Raw genomic sequence first — 17168 nt, forward strand, 5'->3', positions numbered from 1 at the left:
TTTCGCTCTGTTGTAAGGCGGCTGTATTTCCACTGTGTGCCGTGAAAATGAGCCTGGAATATCCTCTAGGCGCCCGGCTGGGATTGAAACAGACTCTCAATGCATGTTCGTGCTGGAGTCGGAAGAGATCCCGGATGAAGCAACAGCCGACTTTCATTGAGGCGCCATCATTTAGCTCTCTCTGTACTCTCTCCCTCGTCCTCTCCCTCCCTCCCTTCCTTCCGGTTTTTGGGCCACACCTGCAGTGCTCAGGGCTTAGTCCCGGCTCTGTGCTCAAGGAAAACTGCTGGCAGTGCTGAAGGGAACTTTTGTAGTGCTGGAGATCAAAATGGTGTTGCCACGTGCAAGACAAGTGCCTCCACCCTCGACTCCTTCTGACCCCTTCACTTCGTTGAACCTTGAAATCAGGCTGAATGCAGTAAGACAATATATTCTTCTAATTCCTTTTATATCTATTTGTTAAAACCTACACAAAATTTTACATAACTAGGACTAGGAAATATCTATTTTACAACTATTTTCACCAAGCAATAAAAATGTTGGTCATTTAACCCCTCCAAATATCAATGGGTATAGATCAATCAGATTCATTTAGACTGAGAAATGCTTGGAGCTTTACATTCCCCACCCTCACCCCTCATTCTCCAAATGTCTCTGTGCCAAGTACTAATCATTCTTTTCTTTTCCTAGTGATTTGAAATACCACCTTCATATTATATCCCGTGCATATTCAATGCTTATAAGTCTCTATAGAACTTATTTACACGGTAGCCCTGCTGGAACACTTTAAGATTCTATTTGCTTTCCTTGTCCAATTTAATTCCCATGCTTTAAACTTCTAGGACAACATAAAACTATCAAATTTTATTAAGTATGACATTTTCTTGAGACTTATGGCAGAAAAAGTTTTTCTTTTGTTTGTTTGTTTGGCTTTGGGGCCACACCCGGTGGTATTCGAGCTTATTCCTGGCTCTCCACTCAGGGATCACTGCTGGTGGGCTCAGCGGTGCTGGAAATCAAAATCAGGTTTGATTTTTTATTTTTACACTGTACTATATTGATTTTTTTTTTTTACATTGTACTGTAGCTCCAGCCTGAGATAGAAGTATTTTAAATTAAGGAAATTTTCTTTTGTTCTCCAGCTTGCAAAGACTGAGAAATAAATACTGATAGAAAACAACTGATTTTCAATGTGTTCAAGTGAACTGTAGTTCAATTATTAAAATAAAATGCGGTCCTTCTTCGCCATATAAAAATCCGATGACCACATACTCTATTTCACACAGGCAGCTTAACCATATCAGAGACTTCTGATACCGCTAGAGTTGGAAAGTGTCAAAAGTGTCGAGCTAGAAATGTTCTTGGCGTCCACTGAAAGAAATCACATATTTATGCTACTGGCAATTTAACATGAAGCCCTCACCTTGAAATCATCAGGAATGAGGAGTTTGGATGTTCGTAGAAAATTCAAGATATATCTGAACATCTGTCCATCTCTGTCAATGAAATAGTGCTGTTTGAGACTGTCCAAAACAATTGGTTCTGTACCATCAAAAAGTCTTCCGATTCTGTGATAGGAAAGAGGGAACAGTGAAGACAATTAGAATTAATTGCTCGGCCCCTGGAACTGAGAGCTACTACTCCGTGCCACTGTCAGAGGCAGCAGTTTTGAAGTTGGCGGTCAGGGGAAAAATGTCACCCCTAAAATAGTTGTAGTTCTTTGAGAAGTACTGGTGCCTGTCTGATAAATATTTTAGGACCAGACCATTCAAAATAGTCTTAGGCTTTCCCAAGTAATTTCTTTTTTTTTCACTGTCTTTTGTCTATAAAGAAAATGTTTCTAATGTGATGACTAGATCTAAGTGCTCTCAATGTAATGGGAGATCAAGTTTTTCCTCAAAAACAACTTTCTAAGCTTCTCAAAAAAGAAAAAAATGGTATTACTTTAAAGTATCTTTAAAACAGATTCTATTTTTTTTTTAAAAAAGCAATTTTTGCTTTTAAGAAATCTGTTTTCTGAGTTTTCCCCACCCATGAATACCAAACCTTCTAAAAATAAAGCAATGCCTATAAATGCTAACATCTACATTTAATTATAAAAAAGAATAATGGAAAATATTACTTGTCTAGAAGACTTGTTTTCCATTAGCAATATACAGTCTAGTTTCTTAGGTCTCAGCAAAAATAATTTGTCACAGCCAGCCATCATTATAAAAAATAAATATTTGATTCCCCCCACCCCAAGGGACCTAGATTTTCCCAATTATAGAATTAACATTTGAACAGTGTGTTCCAGTTAAAGTGTTTATTCAAGTTAATAGGAAATGGTCATATCTAGACTGTGAACGAGTAGAGGGCTGGCTAATAGCATACACCTGATAGCAGAAAATAATATTTACACACCAAAAGTTATTTCCTTTACAAAGAGATACATTTTACCTTTCATTAACAACCTGGGTAGTAACGCCTCCATTTTTAAATGGAAAGCTTTTGTAGACTACCCAACAAATCTTTATCTCTGATTTGGGTTTGAATATTGTTTTATGACTTTGAAATCACTCATTTTCAATCTGAGATTGAAACTGGACAGGTATTACGCTAAACTGATAATTCCCTGTAGCCCCCCTCTCCCACACACTTAATATATAAAAACAAACCAACAAAAGGAAAGTTGCTTCCCAGGCTCTCCTTTCCTTCCCCACCCCATCCCATAAAAATAAAATAAGGCGTGTGCATTGCTAACTCATATCCTACCAGAAGTTACTAAGCGCAAAGGAGAAAGCCAACAGGGCCAGGCCCTGTTTCTAAAGCTGAGTATTCTTTTCTCAGTGTCTAACTGTCCATAAATTGAAAGTGATTATCCAGGGTGTGGATTACAACCATCCTAGCATGCCTCAGTATGATACCTTATCTAGCATACCTTATCTTTCAATTCTCTCTGACACATCAACCAAATCATAGGCTACGGAAGATGTAGTGAAACTAAAATGCACTTAGTCACTTACTGATATCATCCATGACAGAACCATATAGGATGGGAAAGAGTGAAAACTATTTGCTTATTAAGACATCTTACTCTTTACTGTCAATAACATGTTAAATTTACAGTTGACAGGAATAAAAGGAAGCCACAAAGCAATTTTCAGATACCTTGCACTACCTTAAACACTTAATGTATGTATCAAACCCATTGTCTTCCTTTTAAAGATGAAGAAACAGGCTCAAAATGACTTGCCCAACTAGTTAAGTAGCATGGGGAATGTGTGAACATTCTGCTTGATCTGAAAGGGGCCTCCCTACAATGACTGGAATGCAAAGAATTCTCATCAGGGAATGAGAAAGAGAGTTCTCTTTCTATCTTATTTGTTTATCAACAACACCTTTACAATAAAATCCATGCACATGTATCAGTTATTTTTGTGTTCTGAAACAGATTAGTATAAGTGATTGCAAATCACCTTAGTATAGAGATGAAAGGTACACTTTTTATGAATAAATCCTCGCATTTTATTCTTCAATGTTCACTTTCAAAATTCAAGATGTATATTAGAACAGAAGCGTTACTGATATACAGTCAACAGTAGACCAATTAATCAGTCTACATAGGGAACTAGCGAGGGTTGATTGTGAGTAACAGAATGAGGCTCAGTGAAGAATTAGCTGTATTTCTTAATAATTCACTTCCCTCAGGTCTCATTTCTTTTGCATGGTTGTCTGTTTCCATGCCCTCTCCTCTGGGATGATATAATCAAATGGTGTCCTGGCATGCTCAAAAAGCTCTGTGAAAGAGGGTATCCCTAACTGCAAACAATTCCTATGAACGCTGCCTTAGGAGATCACACATGGGCTGGGGATGTTGCTCAGAGGAAGAGCACACGCCTTGCATGAATGAGGCCATCTGTTCAATGCCCTGCACTTCGAGACACACAGACACACACGGTATGACAATGCACTGTCTTGGCAAAGGGGTTTATTTACAGACCTTTCCAAGATAGGAGAGTCAAGCAAGTATAACGTTTTTTAGGGTAACAACAAAACAAACAAACCACCTCTAGCAGATACAGGAAACCTGGCATCGTTTGGCATAGTCTGGCAAACTTTTCCTATTTCACCATTATCAGATGTGCAGTTTCCATCAGAAGCAACTTCCCATCTGATAGTGGGGAAATAGGAAAAGACAAAGGAAGGAGTTGGAGGAAGGCCTTGGAGGTAGCCCACTGCTTGTGGGCCAAACCAGTGGGAGAAATGGCATCTCCAGGCCAATTTTTTTTTTTTCTTTTTGGGTCACACGCAGTGTTGCACAGGGGTTACTCCTGGCTCATGCGCTCAGGAATTACTTCTGGTGGTGCCTGAGGGATCATATGGGACGCTGGGAATCGAACCCAGGTCGGCCATGTGCAAGGCAAACGCCCTACCCACTGCGCTTATCACTCCAGCCCCCAGGCCAAATTTTTTAAGAGGAAAAATGAAGGGAAGCTGAGGAGGAAGATTCTGGCTGCCCCTGGAGGCCGAGAAGGCCCAGTCACGGTGCACCCCGCATTCAGGGTGTGGGGTCAGCCTGGCTGGGAAGCCTCTTTACAAGCTCCTGCCCTCCAGGGCACGCGCTTGGCAGACCCATGAGAGAAGTAAGGCCTGAAGATGGGGGAAAATGTGCGCTGGCTCCTGTCAGGGGCAGAAAAGGCGGTGTGGTCTGTTGCGGGGGCTGAGCAGAAACAGGCCGTGCAGAGTTGAGGGAGAAGCTTAGAGAAGCTTAGCACCTGGGGCGTGCTGGACACACGCCTGACCAGGGGACAGGCCTCTGGAAGAAGAGTAACACTTGTGGAGCAAGAGAAGGGGGGAAACGGTGCTGCTGAATCCTGCGGACTCTCAGGGATGTTTGCACAGGGAAAACAGTGAGTCGAGCAGAGGGCGGTGCCAGTGATGGTCAAACCGAGACCTGGCTGGGCACTGCCATTGGGCTAATGAGCTGGCCACAGCATTGTTTGGGTGAGCAAATGCAGGGGAACAGGCACAGGCTGTATTTCTTGTGGACAGAAGAATGGAGTTACAAATCACACTGCAGGGGCTGTGAACTCTGGGGCTTGGAAACTATGTGGAACTGATTACAGTTTACTAACCTTGGAGAACATTCCTGTTTCCCAGCTGACCAGGACCAAGCTGCCAATGGGTGATGTATGGTCGGTGGTTGGGATTTTTTTTTTAAAAAAAAAAAACATTCATTGAACTAGCGACAGTGTTGAGAAAAAAACATCCACTTTTTGTGTTTTTTTTTTAATATTAAAAGACCTTTGCTTAAAGATAATTTCAGATTTATCCCACAGCAGAGAAAAATAATATAAATGAAATCCCAGCTTCAAAACATAGCATGTCTCGTTTCACTTATACTTCTCTGTCTCCTTCTCCCCTATTCGGGTTTTAAGTAATTCTCAATGTTCTATCCACCTCTCCCTCCCGAAAAAAAAAAAATAAAGATCTACTGGGGGTTATAAATCAGGGTGTTTTGGGAGGAAAAAAAAAGAGGAAAGGGGAACAGAGATGGATAACTGTAGGGGAGTGTTTAACAGGAGAGAAAATACTCACTGGCAAAAGAAAAAAGAAGAAAGAAAACAACCATAATAAAAATGAAAATGGGCTGGGAGCTGGAACGGGTTAGGCGCTTGCTTTCTTGTGGCCGCTGGATTGGAATTGTATCCCTGAGCTCAGGGCGGGAAGTAACCCCCATGCCCTCTCCCAGGAATGGTTGTGGCCCCCAAACAAACAGCAAATGAAATTACTTGTTGAGATGACCCGGTAGCCAGGTCTCCAAGAATCCCTCCAGAGGTGCCTGCCCTGCTCATTCTTCTATTTCAGGGCAAGAGCGGGGTCACATTTGTTTGTTCTCTAGGACCTGGCACAGTAGGTGTCCAGTGGGGCTTTTTTTCTGGGGAGGAGGCACACCTGGTGGTGGTGGGGTCCACAGGATTCTGGGGATTGAATCGGCTGCAAACAAGACACGTGCCTTAACCCCCCTCTCTACTCTTCCAGTTCTCCAGGACATCCTGGGGGCTCGGGGGGTTAGCACCAGCTGTGCCCAGGGACTGCTCCTGACTATGCACTTAGGGTCACTCCTGGCAAGGCTCAGGGGAGACTATGGGGTGCTGGGGATCGAACCTGGGTCAGCTGTGTGTGCAGGGGAAGTACCCTGCTCGCTTTGTTATCCTTCCAATTCTCCAGATAAAGTTAAATAAAACTTTCCATCCTCAAGTTTATATCCACTTGCCATATCTTGTAATTACATGGCAGTTTATGTAAAGATCTTTTTAGGCTTGGCTTAGTCTATGATATGCAGAGATAAAAAGTTTACACTACCATTGGATCTAAATATTAACAAAAATGATTATAAAATATGCATTAATAGATAATTAAATTCTCCTTCATGCTTTTTAATATGTGCCCTCTACTGATCATTCATGGTCCTGGAGCAAACAGTACAGAATCCAGCCCTCAGAATCGGAGTTCCTGTCAGTGGAAATGAAGTCTGCTCGGCACTCTCAATTGCCTCCACCTGGCTGAATGTGCTATACACTGGGCACTAAAGAAAGATTATCGTTTTTAAAAAATTTTAGTTTTTAGTTTTGGGGTCCTCAACAATGCTCAGGGACCAGTCCCAACTCTGTGCTCAGGAATCGCCCCTGACAGTACTTGGGAGACCATATGGGATGCCGGGGATCAAACTTAGGTTGGTTAGCCACATGCAAGGCAAGCATCCTGTCCCCTGCACTATCTCTCTGGCGCCTAGAGAAAATTTTATTTATTTATTGGAGGTTTTTTTTTTTTTTTTTTTTGCTTTTGCTTTTTGGGTCACATCCAGCCATGCACAGGGATTATTCCCGGCTCTGCACTCAGGAATTACCCCTGGCGGTGCTCAGGGGACCATATGGGATGCTGGGAATCGAACCTGGGTCAGCCTGGGTCGGCCGCGTGCAAGGCAAGCGCCCTACCTGCTGTGCTATTGCTCCAGCCCCTTAGAGAAAATTTTAAATGAGAGTCAGTCTGTAGATAGTAACTGATTTATCTGGTTTACCGTGAATCAGTCATTAGGAACTTTCTTCTTATTTTTGGCTTTGGGGTACACCCAGCAGTGCTCAGGGCTCACGGCTTATTCCTGAGGGATCCTGATTCCTCAGGGATCATCCCTGGCAGAGCCTGTGGGACTATATGGGGTGCTGGGAATCAAACTCAGGTCAGCCTCAAGTACCCTACTGACTGTATTATCACTCTGGCCCATTCATTTTTTTTCTTTTTTCTTTTGGGTCACACCCAGCGATGCTCAGGGGTTACACCTGGCTCTACACTCTAGGAGTTACTCCTGGTGGTGCGTGGGGGGACCATATGGGATGCCGGTGATTGAACCCAGATCGGTTGCGTGCAAGGCAAACGCCCTACCTGCTGTCCTATTGCTCTGGCCCCCCATTTTTTGTTTTTTTAATTTGACCTCTTTCCTCTAAGTGTCATTTAGATCCGTAAGAAGCTCTCTTTTTTAATGTGCTGTCATTCGTTCATTATTCCCAATAATATCACTGAACCTAACTGGTGAAGTACAGGGATGCAGAGGTGAAGACGTACACACAGGTTGTGCTCTTGTGGAACTGAGCCTTGCGTGGGGTGGACGGCAGATCAAGTGGCAGTGTGATCGACCGGGGGGCAAATCCAGGCATATGGCAGGTTGGAGAGAGGGTTTAAAGTGCTGCGTGCATGCTGCAGGCTGGAGCTGAAGCCCAGTTTTGATTCCTAGCACCAAGTGGTCCCCTGAGCACTGACAGGAGGGACCCCCTCCCTCCCCACAAGCCCCCTGAGCACCACCATCCACTGGGACCTACAGTCAGGTCATCTGAGTAAATGAGGCTGAGGCGCAGAAGGCAGATTTGTTTTGTTTTGTTTCGGGTCACAGCCCAGTGCATAGGGGCCACACCTGACTTAGTGCTCAGGGGATGCTCCTGGCAGTGCTCCAGGGATCAGGTGCTGAGGCGGGGCGGAGGGCACCCACATGCACAGCCCTTTGAGCTGCCAGATCTTATGACTGTCACATTGCCTCCCCGTGCCAAGGTGATCAGAAACCAGATTTCAGAGAGCCTTACAAGTCAGGTTACAAAGTTTAGATCTGGTTTGGGTGGCAACGGGCACTACTGTTAAGACTATGTTCTCAGTGATGTAAAGGAAAGGAGCAAGTTTAGAAGGGTAGGGAAAGAGAAACACTGTATCTGAAATCACAGCTCGCAGATGCAGTTTGTGGCTTATCCAAATCCTGGCTCCTCCAACCTGGCTTCTCATGTCCTCTGCATACAGCAGAGCAGTAGGGAGGTCTTTCTTTCTTTCTTTTCTTCTTTTTTATTTTTTTATTTTTTTGCTTTTTGGGTCACACCTGGCAATGCACAGGGGTTACTCTTGGCTCTGCACTCAGGAATCACCCCTGGTGGTGCTCAGAGGACCATATGGGATGCTGGGAATTGAACCCAGGTCAGCCGTGTGCAAGGCAAACGCCCTACCCGCTGTGCTATTTCTCCAGCCCCAATTGTAGGTAGGTCTTAACTCTGCATGCACGATGAAATCACTCAGGATGCTTTTCTGTTGGTTTGGTTTTGGGTTTTGGGACTACAGTTGGCTGTGCTCAGGAATTACTCCTGGTTCTGTGCTCAGGGATTACTCCTGGTTCTGTGCTCTGGGTTTATTCCTGATTCTGTGCTCTGGGCTTTCTCCTGGTTCTGTGCTCAGGGTTCACTCCTGCCGGTGCTTGGGGAGATGTTATATGGTGCTGGGGACTCTCACATGCAAAGTGTGTCCAGAGAGTTCATTGACCTCCCGATAGCCCCAGCTGGCTATTTTCAAATTATAAAAATAAAAGGCTAATGATCACGCTGGACAAGATCTGAGAGTTAAAAGTAGGTAAATGGATATTCTTGATAACTGTTCAGTATCAATATTGCAAACCACTATGCCCAAAAGGAGAGAGAGAGAGAGACAGAAAGAGAGAGACACACAGAGAGAGCCAGAGAGAGAGAGAGAGAGAGAGAGAGAGAGAGAGAGAGAGAGAACAAAAGCACCTCCCACAGAAGCAGGCAGGGGGTGGGGGGTGGGGTTGATGGGAGGGAACCTGGGGACACTGGTGCTAGAAAATGTACACTGGTGGAGGGATGAATGTTGAAATACTGTATGACTGAAATTCAATCATGAACCGCTTTGTAAGGGTCTATCTCACAATAATTCAATAAAAAAAAGTTAAAAAAAAATAAAAGGCTGTTTAGGTCAAGAACACAGTTTTAGAATTAGACGCAAGTTGAAAGCCACACCACATGACAAACCTCTGGGTTTGTTTTCTCATCTGTGAAGTGGGACTAATACAGCTACCTCAGGGTCATTTCGCTAAAGCCCACCAGACAGCCAACTCTTTGGGACATAAGCCATTCAGCACACTAGTTTCTAATTGTCCAAGCAGTTGTGCTCCACAGGCTTGAACTGTGAACTGTGACCTCCTGCTGCCCATCACCTCAGGGGGGTATGCTGGCCATAGAGTGAGCTCTGTGGCCCCTGAAAATTACATATTTAGGACACTGCTTCTTCATTTGTAAAACACGAGGCTGACGTGTTTTACAAACACGTCAGAGCTGGAGAGTCTGTGCCTCCGAGCGTGGTATGCTACTTCAGAAAGAAAGAGCTGCCACAATTCCGAGGGGCAGGATGACAATGGCTCGTCAGTGACCGTTGGTTTGCTCCTCTTTAGCTCACTCGTCTCCCTCAGCACTGGCTCTCGGTTCAGCTGCTCATCCTTGGGGAACTTGTAAAGAACTGCAGATGTCTGGGCTTCACCCCAACCAGCAGTAACACGGAGTACTAGTGGGAGGTCGGCATCCATATCCTTAAAGTGCTTCCCAGGTGGGAGCTGGAGTGTTAGGACAGGAGTTTAGGTGTTGGCCTTGCATGCAGCTGACCCCAATTCCATCACTGCCATTGCATGGTTCCCTATCTCTGCTGGTTGTGAGAAAAGGAAGAGAGACAGACAGATGGAGACAGACAAAGAAGGAGAAACCCCCCCAACAAAATAATGAACAACTTCCCTTGAAAAGTGCATTGTTGAAAGAGAAAAACAGGGGCTGGAGCAATAGCACAGCGGGTAGGGCGTTTGCCTTGCATGCAGCCGACCCGGGTTTGATTCCCAGCATCCCATATGGTCCCCTGAGCACTGCCAGGAGTAACTCCTGAGTGCAAAGCCAGGAGGTAACCCTTGTGCATTGCCAGTTGTGACCCAAAAAGAAAAAAAAAAGAAAGAGAAAAACAAAAAGAAAAGTGCACTGTTTTTTATTCACTGGAGTTTGTTAGGGTTGCATGTTACCCCCCCCCCTCCAAAATTTGGTTACTATCAGCTTTGTAGGTAAACCTGTCTCCTGAATAACATGGATACAAGAGTTGAGGTTCAGAGACCTGATGTATTCGAGATCTGGATACACTGAGAAAACACGCTCATCACACCCAACCAAAACACCTCCGGACGTCAGGGTTCTTCTGGACTGTTGATTCAACCGCACAGGGGGCGCATACCGGACAGGGAAGTGAGGAGCCCGAAGATAATAAAAACTTCTCCGGAGAGAGACATCTGAGCTTTCAACACCCATTCCTCCAGCAGCTCATGTATTTCACTGCACCGTGAACCTGGACAGCCTGTGGGATGTGCCCTCCCCAGCTGAGGGAACTCGACCTGGAGAGGATCCCACGCCTGCACACAGGGCAGTAATCTGGTTGACCACCAGGTCACCTCCCACACTGTGGTGGCAGGAACACGACACCTCGTCCTGCTTTCCCAGAGGCAAGTTGGTTAATCCTCGCAACATCGCCAGGGCGCGCTCCTGGCGTGGATACCAGGAGGGACGAGCAAGGAAGGGCGGGTGTGGACGTGGAGAAGACCCTGCCCAGGGGTGGGGATGTCAGAGTGACAGAGACATACAGGGGCAACAGGGGAGGAAAGGGCAGGGCCAGGCTGGCGGGCTCTCCTGCCCCTTAGTGCTCCTTCCCCAAGAAATGTCTCTTCTCTGCACCATGCCAAACACTGTTTGGACCGGAGGGAAAGATTTCATCTTGTCTCAGGTCCAGATTCATTTTGCTAAGCAGTTGAACAGCAACTTTCCTTTTTTTTTTTTTTTTGTCTTTTGGTCATACCCGGCGATGCTCAGGGGTATCGCCTGAGCTTTGCACCCAGGAATTACTCCTGGCAGCGCTTGGGGGACCATATGGGATGAGATGCTGGGAATCGAACCCGGGTCAGCCACGTGCAAGGTAAATGCCCTACCCGCTGTGCTATGGCTCCAGCCCCTGAATAGCAACTCTTGACTGATCTCGAGCATGACTTTGAGAGTATATGGATTAAAGTCATAAAGTGAGACTGACTCCTTGTTGCAAACCGGAAACTGCAAAGAATGAAGACACAGGGAAACTGGGAAAGGCATCCTGCCGAGAGTTTACCAATATATAGGTCACTACTTTAAAAACAAAAACAAAGACAAAATCCCAAGAGTCATATTGAGCCAGAGAGCAGAGCACCTGCTTTGCATGTGGTAAGATTCTGGGCACCAGACAGTTCCTCGTGGGCCGCAGGGCTTGATCTCCAAGTACAGAGGATGGGAAAAGCCTCTGAGCAATGCAGGAGGCTCCAGTTTGATTCTCAGCACTACAAAGATCCCCAGGTCACCTTTGAGCACTGAGCTGTGAACAACCCTTGAGCAATACTGGGTGTGCTCCCCAATAAAAACATCACTCACCAACAAATCCCATGTAAAGAATACTTTTCCACTGAATACCTTTTCAGAAGCACTTGCAACTTGAGAGGTTTTTGGATAGCTATTAATTGAGCTAGTAGATTCTCAACAAGGTGGGGCTGGAGCAATAGCACAGCGGGTAGGGCGTTTGCCTTGCACGCGGCCAACCCGGGTTCGATTCCCAGCATCCCATATGGTCCCCTGAGCACCGCCAGGGGTAATTCCTGAGTGCAGATCCAGGAGCAACCCCTGTGCATTGCTAGGTGTGACCCAAAAAGCAAAAAAAAAAAAAAAAAAAAAAGATTCTCAACAAGGTATCACTGTATCACTGTTATCGATTTGCTCGAGTGGGTACCAGTAACATCTCCATTGTGAGGCTTGTTGTTACTGTTTCTGGCATATCGAATCTCAACAAGGTATCTGTCCAAAAATCTGAAATCCAAGAAAGCCAGCAGATGGGGGTGGGGGGAGAGTACTGAGTAAAGGGGGTGTGTATTTGTGCGCATGCAGCTGTGTGTTCGTATGTCTGTGAGTATGGGTGCGCCATGAGTGAGCTGTGGAGGTGGCCCCTGGACTCACAGCATCATGGAGTGAGGGAAGCAGGACAGAAGGGACAGCACCACATCAACACACTGCACTTGCCTCTGTTGTGCCTCCGTGAAAGGGGAGAGCAGAGAGGCGCATGGGTAGAGCAACGCTCGGCTGCTCTCTGGAGCTCCCTGAAGCGGGAGGGCTTTATGTGCATCTATATAGGAATATATACAAACACATATTTACATATTCTGACTCTGCACTTAGGGACCACTCTTAGAGGTGCTGAGATCCTATCTGGGTCGGCTGAGTGCAGGGCAAGTGCTCAACCCACTCTACTATCTTTCTGGTCCCCGTGTTTATGTTTTTAAACACCCATCAGAAAACATCTCTCCTCTCTCTCTCTCTCTCTCTCTCTCTCTCTCTCTCTCTCTCTCTCTCTCTCTCTCTCTTCTCCGAGGCCAGAGATAGAGAATAGGGGTTAAGCATTTATCCTGCATGCAGCCGACCCCAGCATTGCGCATGGTCCCCTGAGCACCATCAGGAGTGATCTCTCTTCAGAGTGAGGAGTAAGCTGTCCGAAATACTGTCATGTGTGACCAACCCCCCCACACACTCCTATTTTAATTATAAATAAAAGGGAATGATGTGCAGGATATTATCATAATGTAAAAAAAACTCTTATCAACATTGTTACAGAAGTCTGAGTTATAAATAGCAATTTTGCTAAAAATATAACTGTTTAAAATCTTCTAGGAATAGTCCTTTATAGTTTCCACACTTGGGAAATTTCATCTACATTCTGTGAATAGAGATAAAACTTAATTTAGAGCTTGTTTTAGAAATGAGCAGAAGTAATTTAAGAGAAAGGAGAAAAACACCTTAGTGAAAACAAACAAATTATGTCTACTTATGGAGAAGGAATTCTTTTGGTAGCTACTCCGAGAGGCAGCATCCTTTTCTTAAAGGATACACAGAACTGAGGAAAGAAAAGTGAAGAAAGGTCAATTTGAAATCTAGGAAGAGGGGCCTGGAGAGTTAGCCCAAATGGCTAAGTACAGCTCTGCATGTAGGGGCCCGAGTTTGATTCCTGGGGCTGCCTGGTCTCCTGAGCATCAATGGTGGTGACTCCCGAGCAGAGAGGTGGGGAATATCCCCTAAGCACTGCTAAGTCTCCCCCTGCCCCAAACCAAACCAAACCAAAAAACACCCAACAAAATATGTAAGAGTGGGCCAGGGGCGTGGTTCAATGATCAAGCACATGCCTTGCATGCGTCAAGCCCTGAGTTCAGTTCCCAATACTGTGAAAAATAATGTTTCCCCATCTTCTTTAAGAATTGTCTCAGGGCTTGAGAGATACGTCCCAGGGGTAAGTGAGTGCTCTGTATGAGAGAGGTTCAGGTCTGATCCTGGTTCTCTGAGCAACTCCTACACGTCACCAGGTATGCCCGGCAAGAAAAAACAATTGCTCCTGATCCCCCAGAATGAGCTCAAGGCCGTCCAGGGTGCAGCCAATCCTCTACTGCATGTTAGCAATCTCTTGGGTTCTCTCAAGGAGTTTTTGGCTCTATTATTATTATTTAAAAAGTATGAGTGTTTACTATCCAGAATGTATTATTCTAACTAGCTTTAAGACAGACTTTACACTGTCACTGTCATCCCGTTGCTCATCGATATGCTCTAGCGGGCACCAGTAATGTCTCCATCATGAGACTTGTTGTTACTGTTTTTGGCATACCGAATACGCCATGGGTAGCTTGCCGGGCTCCCTGAGAGGGATGGAGGAATCAAACCTGGGTCGGCCGCGTGCAAGGCAAATGCCCTACCTACTGTGCTATTGCTCCAGGCTTTTTGTTCCTCCATGTGTTAAATGTTTACCATGTTCCTGGGGCTCAGCTGGGTCCCATCAATGGTGCATAACACTAGCCCAGTAGGTCCATGCAAGGACACAGGAGAGGGACTCAGTCATCCGGGGCTGACAGGGCAGGCTTCCTGCAGGAGGATGACTAGGGGCCGAAGAAATAATCCAGGAGGTAACGCATCTGCCTTGCATGTTGGGTTCCCCAAGCATCTCGCCAGGACTGACTCCTGAGCACTAGACTGTGAGCCCTGTGTCAAACTACAGCCCCTCCTCCACACCAGGAAAGGAACCACTGGATGTAATGAAAAGGCACAGTGGCTTGGAGGAGTTTCAGACAGGGGCATGAGGCAAGAAAGAGTATGATGGAGGAGGGATCCAGCGAACCCACAGAGATCCTGTGGGTGTTGGCAGCGGCACCTTATTCAGGAGCACTGGGCACTGTGCTTTTGGCATTGTTGTAGGGATGCCCTGGCACACCCAGCCCTAAGACTCAGAAACCTGAGCTTCAATGTTGGCTTCGCCGTCTTCAAGGCCAAATCAGTTAGACTTCGGATTTCTTCATCTGAAAAATGGGATGATAATTTGCCCAAAGAGACCGGATGTCTAGTAAGAGCTACATTCCCTGAGAGTTGACTCCATGCAGTGCACAGCGCTCAGTCTTTCCAACTGGGTGGCTACAGCCAGGGCACTGCAGTTAAGACACCCAGCCATGAGGTGCCAGTTCTATGCCAGTGGCAATAAAGTGGCGGTGGGCTCCTGCTATGCCCTCACTGCCCAGCGGGCTCTGTCCACCAGGCCCGGACTCAAGAAATACTGTCCAAGGTGCATCCTTAGAGGTCTTTTTTTTTTTCTTTTTCACAAGGAATCTTTTTTTGCTTGTTTTCTGGGCCACACCTGGCAGTGCTCAGAGCTTACGCCTGGCTCTGTGCTCAGGGATCAAGCTGGAGGGCCTCAGGGAACCATATGCGGTGCCAGGAATCAACCTAGGTGGGCTGCTTGCCAGGCAAGTACCTTATTGGAAGAACATCTTTAGGATCACCTGGGCCGTTGGTTTGAGCAGTTGCTTAAAATTTCCACTAATTTCCTCACATTAGCCCAGCATCAGCCTCTCTAGGGAGCCTACCTTGGCATCTTCGCACTAACAGTTTCTGTTTAGGCTTCGTTTTTTTTTCTTTTTGGGTCACACCTGGTGATGCACAGGGATTACTCCTGACAGTGCTCAGGGGACCATATGGGATGCTGGCAATTGAACCCAGGTTGGCCGCGTGCAAGGCAAACACCCTACCCGCTGTGCTATCGCTCCAGCCCCCGTTTAGGTTTCTCTTGCTCTTGAATTGGCGCAAAAGCCAGCCCCAATCCTCAGGGGTCTCCCCCAGCCCACCCCCTGCCGCTCTCAACAATCCGTTCTATATTTACAGGCACAGGGCACACTCCCCTTCTCTCTTGATTTCAAACTCCAGAATATGTTTTCCATTTCTCGTAATTACCATTCGGGGTGGGGGGTGGGGTGGGGGAGAGTTACAATAGTCTACTTTCTTTTGAGACTTTGTGTTAAGCCCTAAAAACGAAAAAACTTGATCCTACTGAATCCCGCTACAATTCTCTTCCGGGAAACTTTCACAGCTGGGGCGGGGAGAGAGCCCAGGGGTTAGGGCCCCAGTTCAATCACTGGCATCACAGTCCCCTGAGCTCTGCTGGGTGAGGCTCTGGGGGACCCAGCACCACGTGGCCTGAGTGGCACCCGGCCTGACACCCTCCACCCCCCAACCCACCAGGCTTGGTTGCCTGAGTATCACTGGGGCCTCCTTAGCTGAGCACTGCTCGGGAAGCCCTCCACATTCCAAAGAGATTTTCACTGATGGGAAACTGAGGCTGCCTGCCCTGACAACTGTATCTCTCAGGGAGGCTCCAGTTTTCTCGTTTCTTGTTAGACACCCACACTGCCTGTACGCCCATGGAGTCCTGTCTGTTCCCGAGTGACTGTTCTTACCCGGATCCCAGAGTATTGGGGCTCTATCTCGGACCTTCCAGCTCCTGCAGCTCTGCCATGCATCGCTCCAAAGAGAGCATGCTCAGCCGGCAACCTCAAAACTGTCTCCCAGAGGCCGTACTGTCTCTGCCCTACTTAGTGGTGACCGGTGATGACGAGATGTGGAACAGAACCTGTCCCTTTTTCATTTGGAATTTTACTATTGCAAACTTCACTTCACGATATGTGACGAGTCACAAATCCATGAAGGTTGGGCTGGAGAGAGAGAGGATCTGGCAGAGGGCTGGAGGCTATGCTGGTGGTGCAGAGGCCCTGGGTTCGATCCCAGGCACCATCTGGCTCCCTGAGCACTTCAGGAAGTGACTCCTGGGCATTAATCCAGGAACAGCCCCTGAATACTGCCTGGTGTACCTCCCAACCAAAAACACATTAGCAAACCAACACCAAACAAACAAAAAATAAGAAAAATGGGTCTAAGTGATTATATGACACTTTTACAGAACTATGGCAACACCAGCTATTTCTATTTTTAATTTCGTCTGCCTCTCCCTCTCCTAATTGGGTCTACAAACGGTAACTTAAAACAAAGCATTTAAATTGTTTACTTAGCACCTATCAGGGGGAGAATCAGCATCTTGACACAGTGTGTAGCACTGTAGCACCCTCATCCCCTTGCTCATCGATTTGCTCAAGCGGGCACCAGTAATGTCTCCATTATGAGACTTATTGTTACTGTTTTTGGCATACTGAATACGCCACGGGGAGCTTGCCGGGCTCTCTGAGAGGGATGGAGGAATTGAACCTGGGTTGGCTGCATGCAAGGCAAACGCCCTACCCGCTGTGCTATATCGCTCCAGTCCCAACACAGTGTGTAATGGAAAGAAAGAAGGAAGGAAAGAAAGAAAGAAAGAAAGAAAGAAAGAAAGAAAGAAAGAAAGAAAGAAAGAAAGAAAGAAAGAAAGAAAGAAAGAAAGAAAGAAGGAAGGAAAGAAAGAAGGAAAGA

At 46.3% G+C, this 17168-nt stretch overlaps 1 protein-coding gene across 6 annotated transcripts in view; it reads right to left on the minus strand.

Annotated features, from left to right (window-relative positions):
* Positions 1–17168, minus strand: part of KCTD1 (potassium channel tetramerization domain containing 1) — a 202689-nt gene that overhangs the window by 15892 nt on the left and 169629 nt on the right. For 4 of the 6 annotated variants that reach the window (XM_055129521.1, XM_055129523.1, XM_055129522.1 and 1 more), the window contains one exon: positions 1424–1568. The exons of the other annotated variants lie outside the window; for them this stretch is intronic. In XM_055129521.1, coding sequence (XP_054985496.1) covers positions 1424–1568 — 145 coding nt within the window. The remainder of the gene's footprint in view (positions 1–1423; positions 1569–17168) is intronic. 6 annotated transcript variants of the gene reach the window in all.

This window comes from Sorex araneus, chromosome 2, assembly GCF_027595985.1.
Source record: "Sorex araneus isolate mSorAra2 chromosome 2, mSorAra2.pri, whole genome shotgun sequence".
Lineage (NCBI taxonomy): Eukaryota > Metazoa > Chordata > Mammalia > Eulipotyphla > Soricidae > Sorex > Sorex araneus.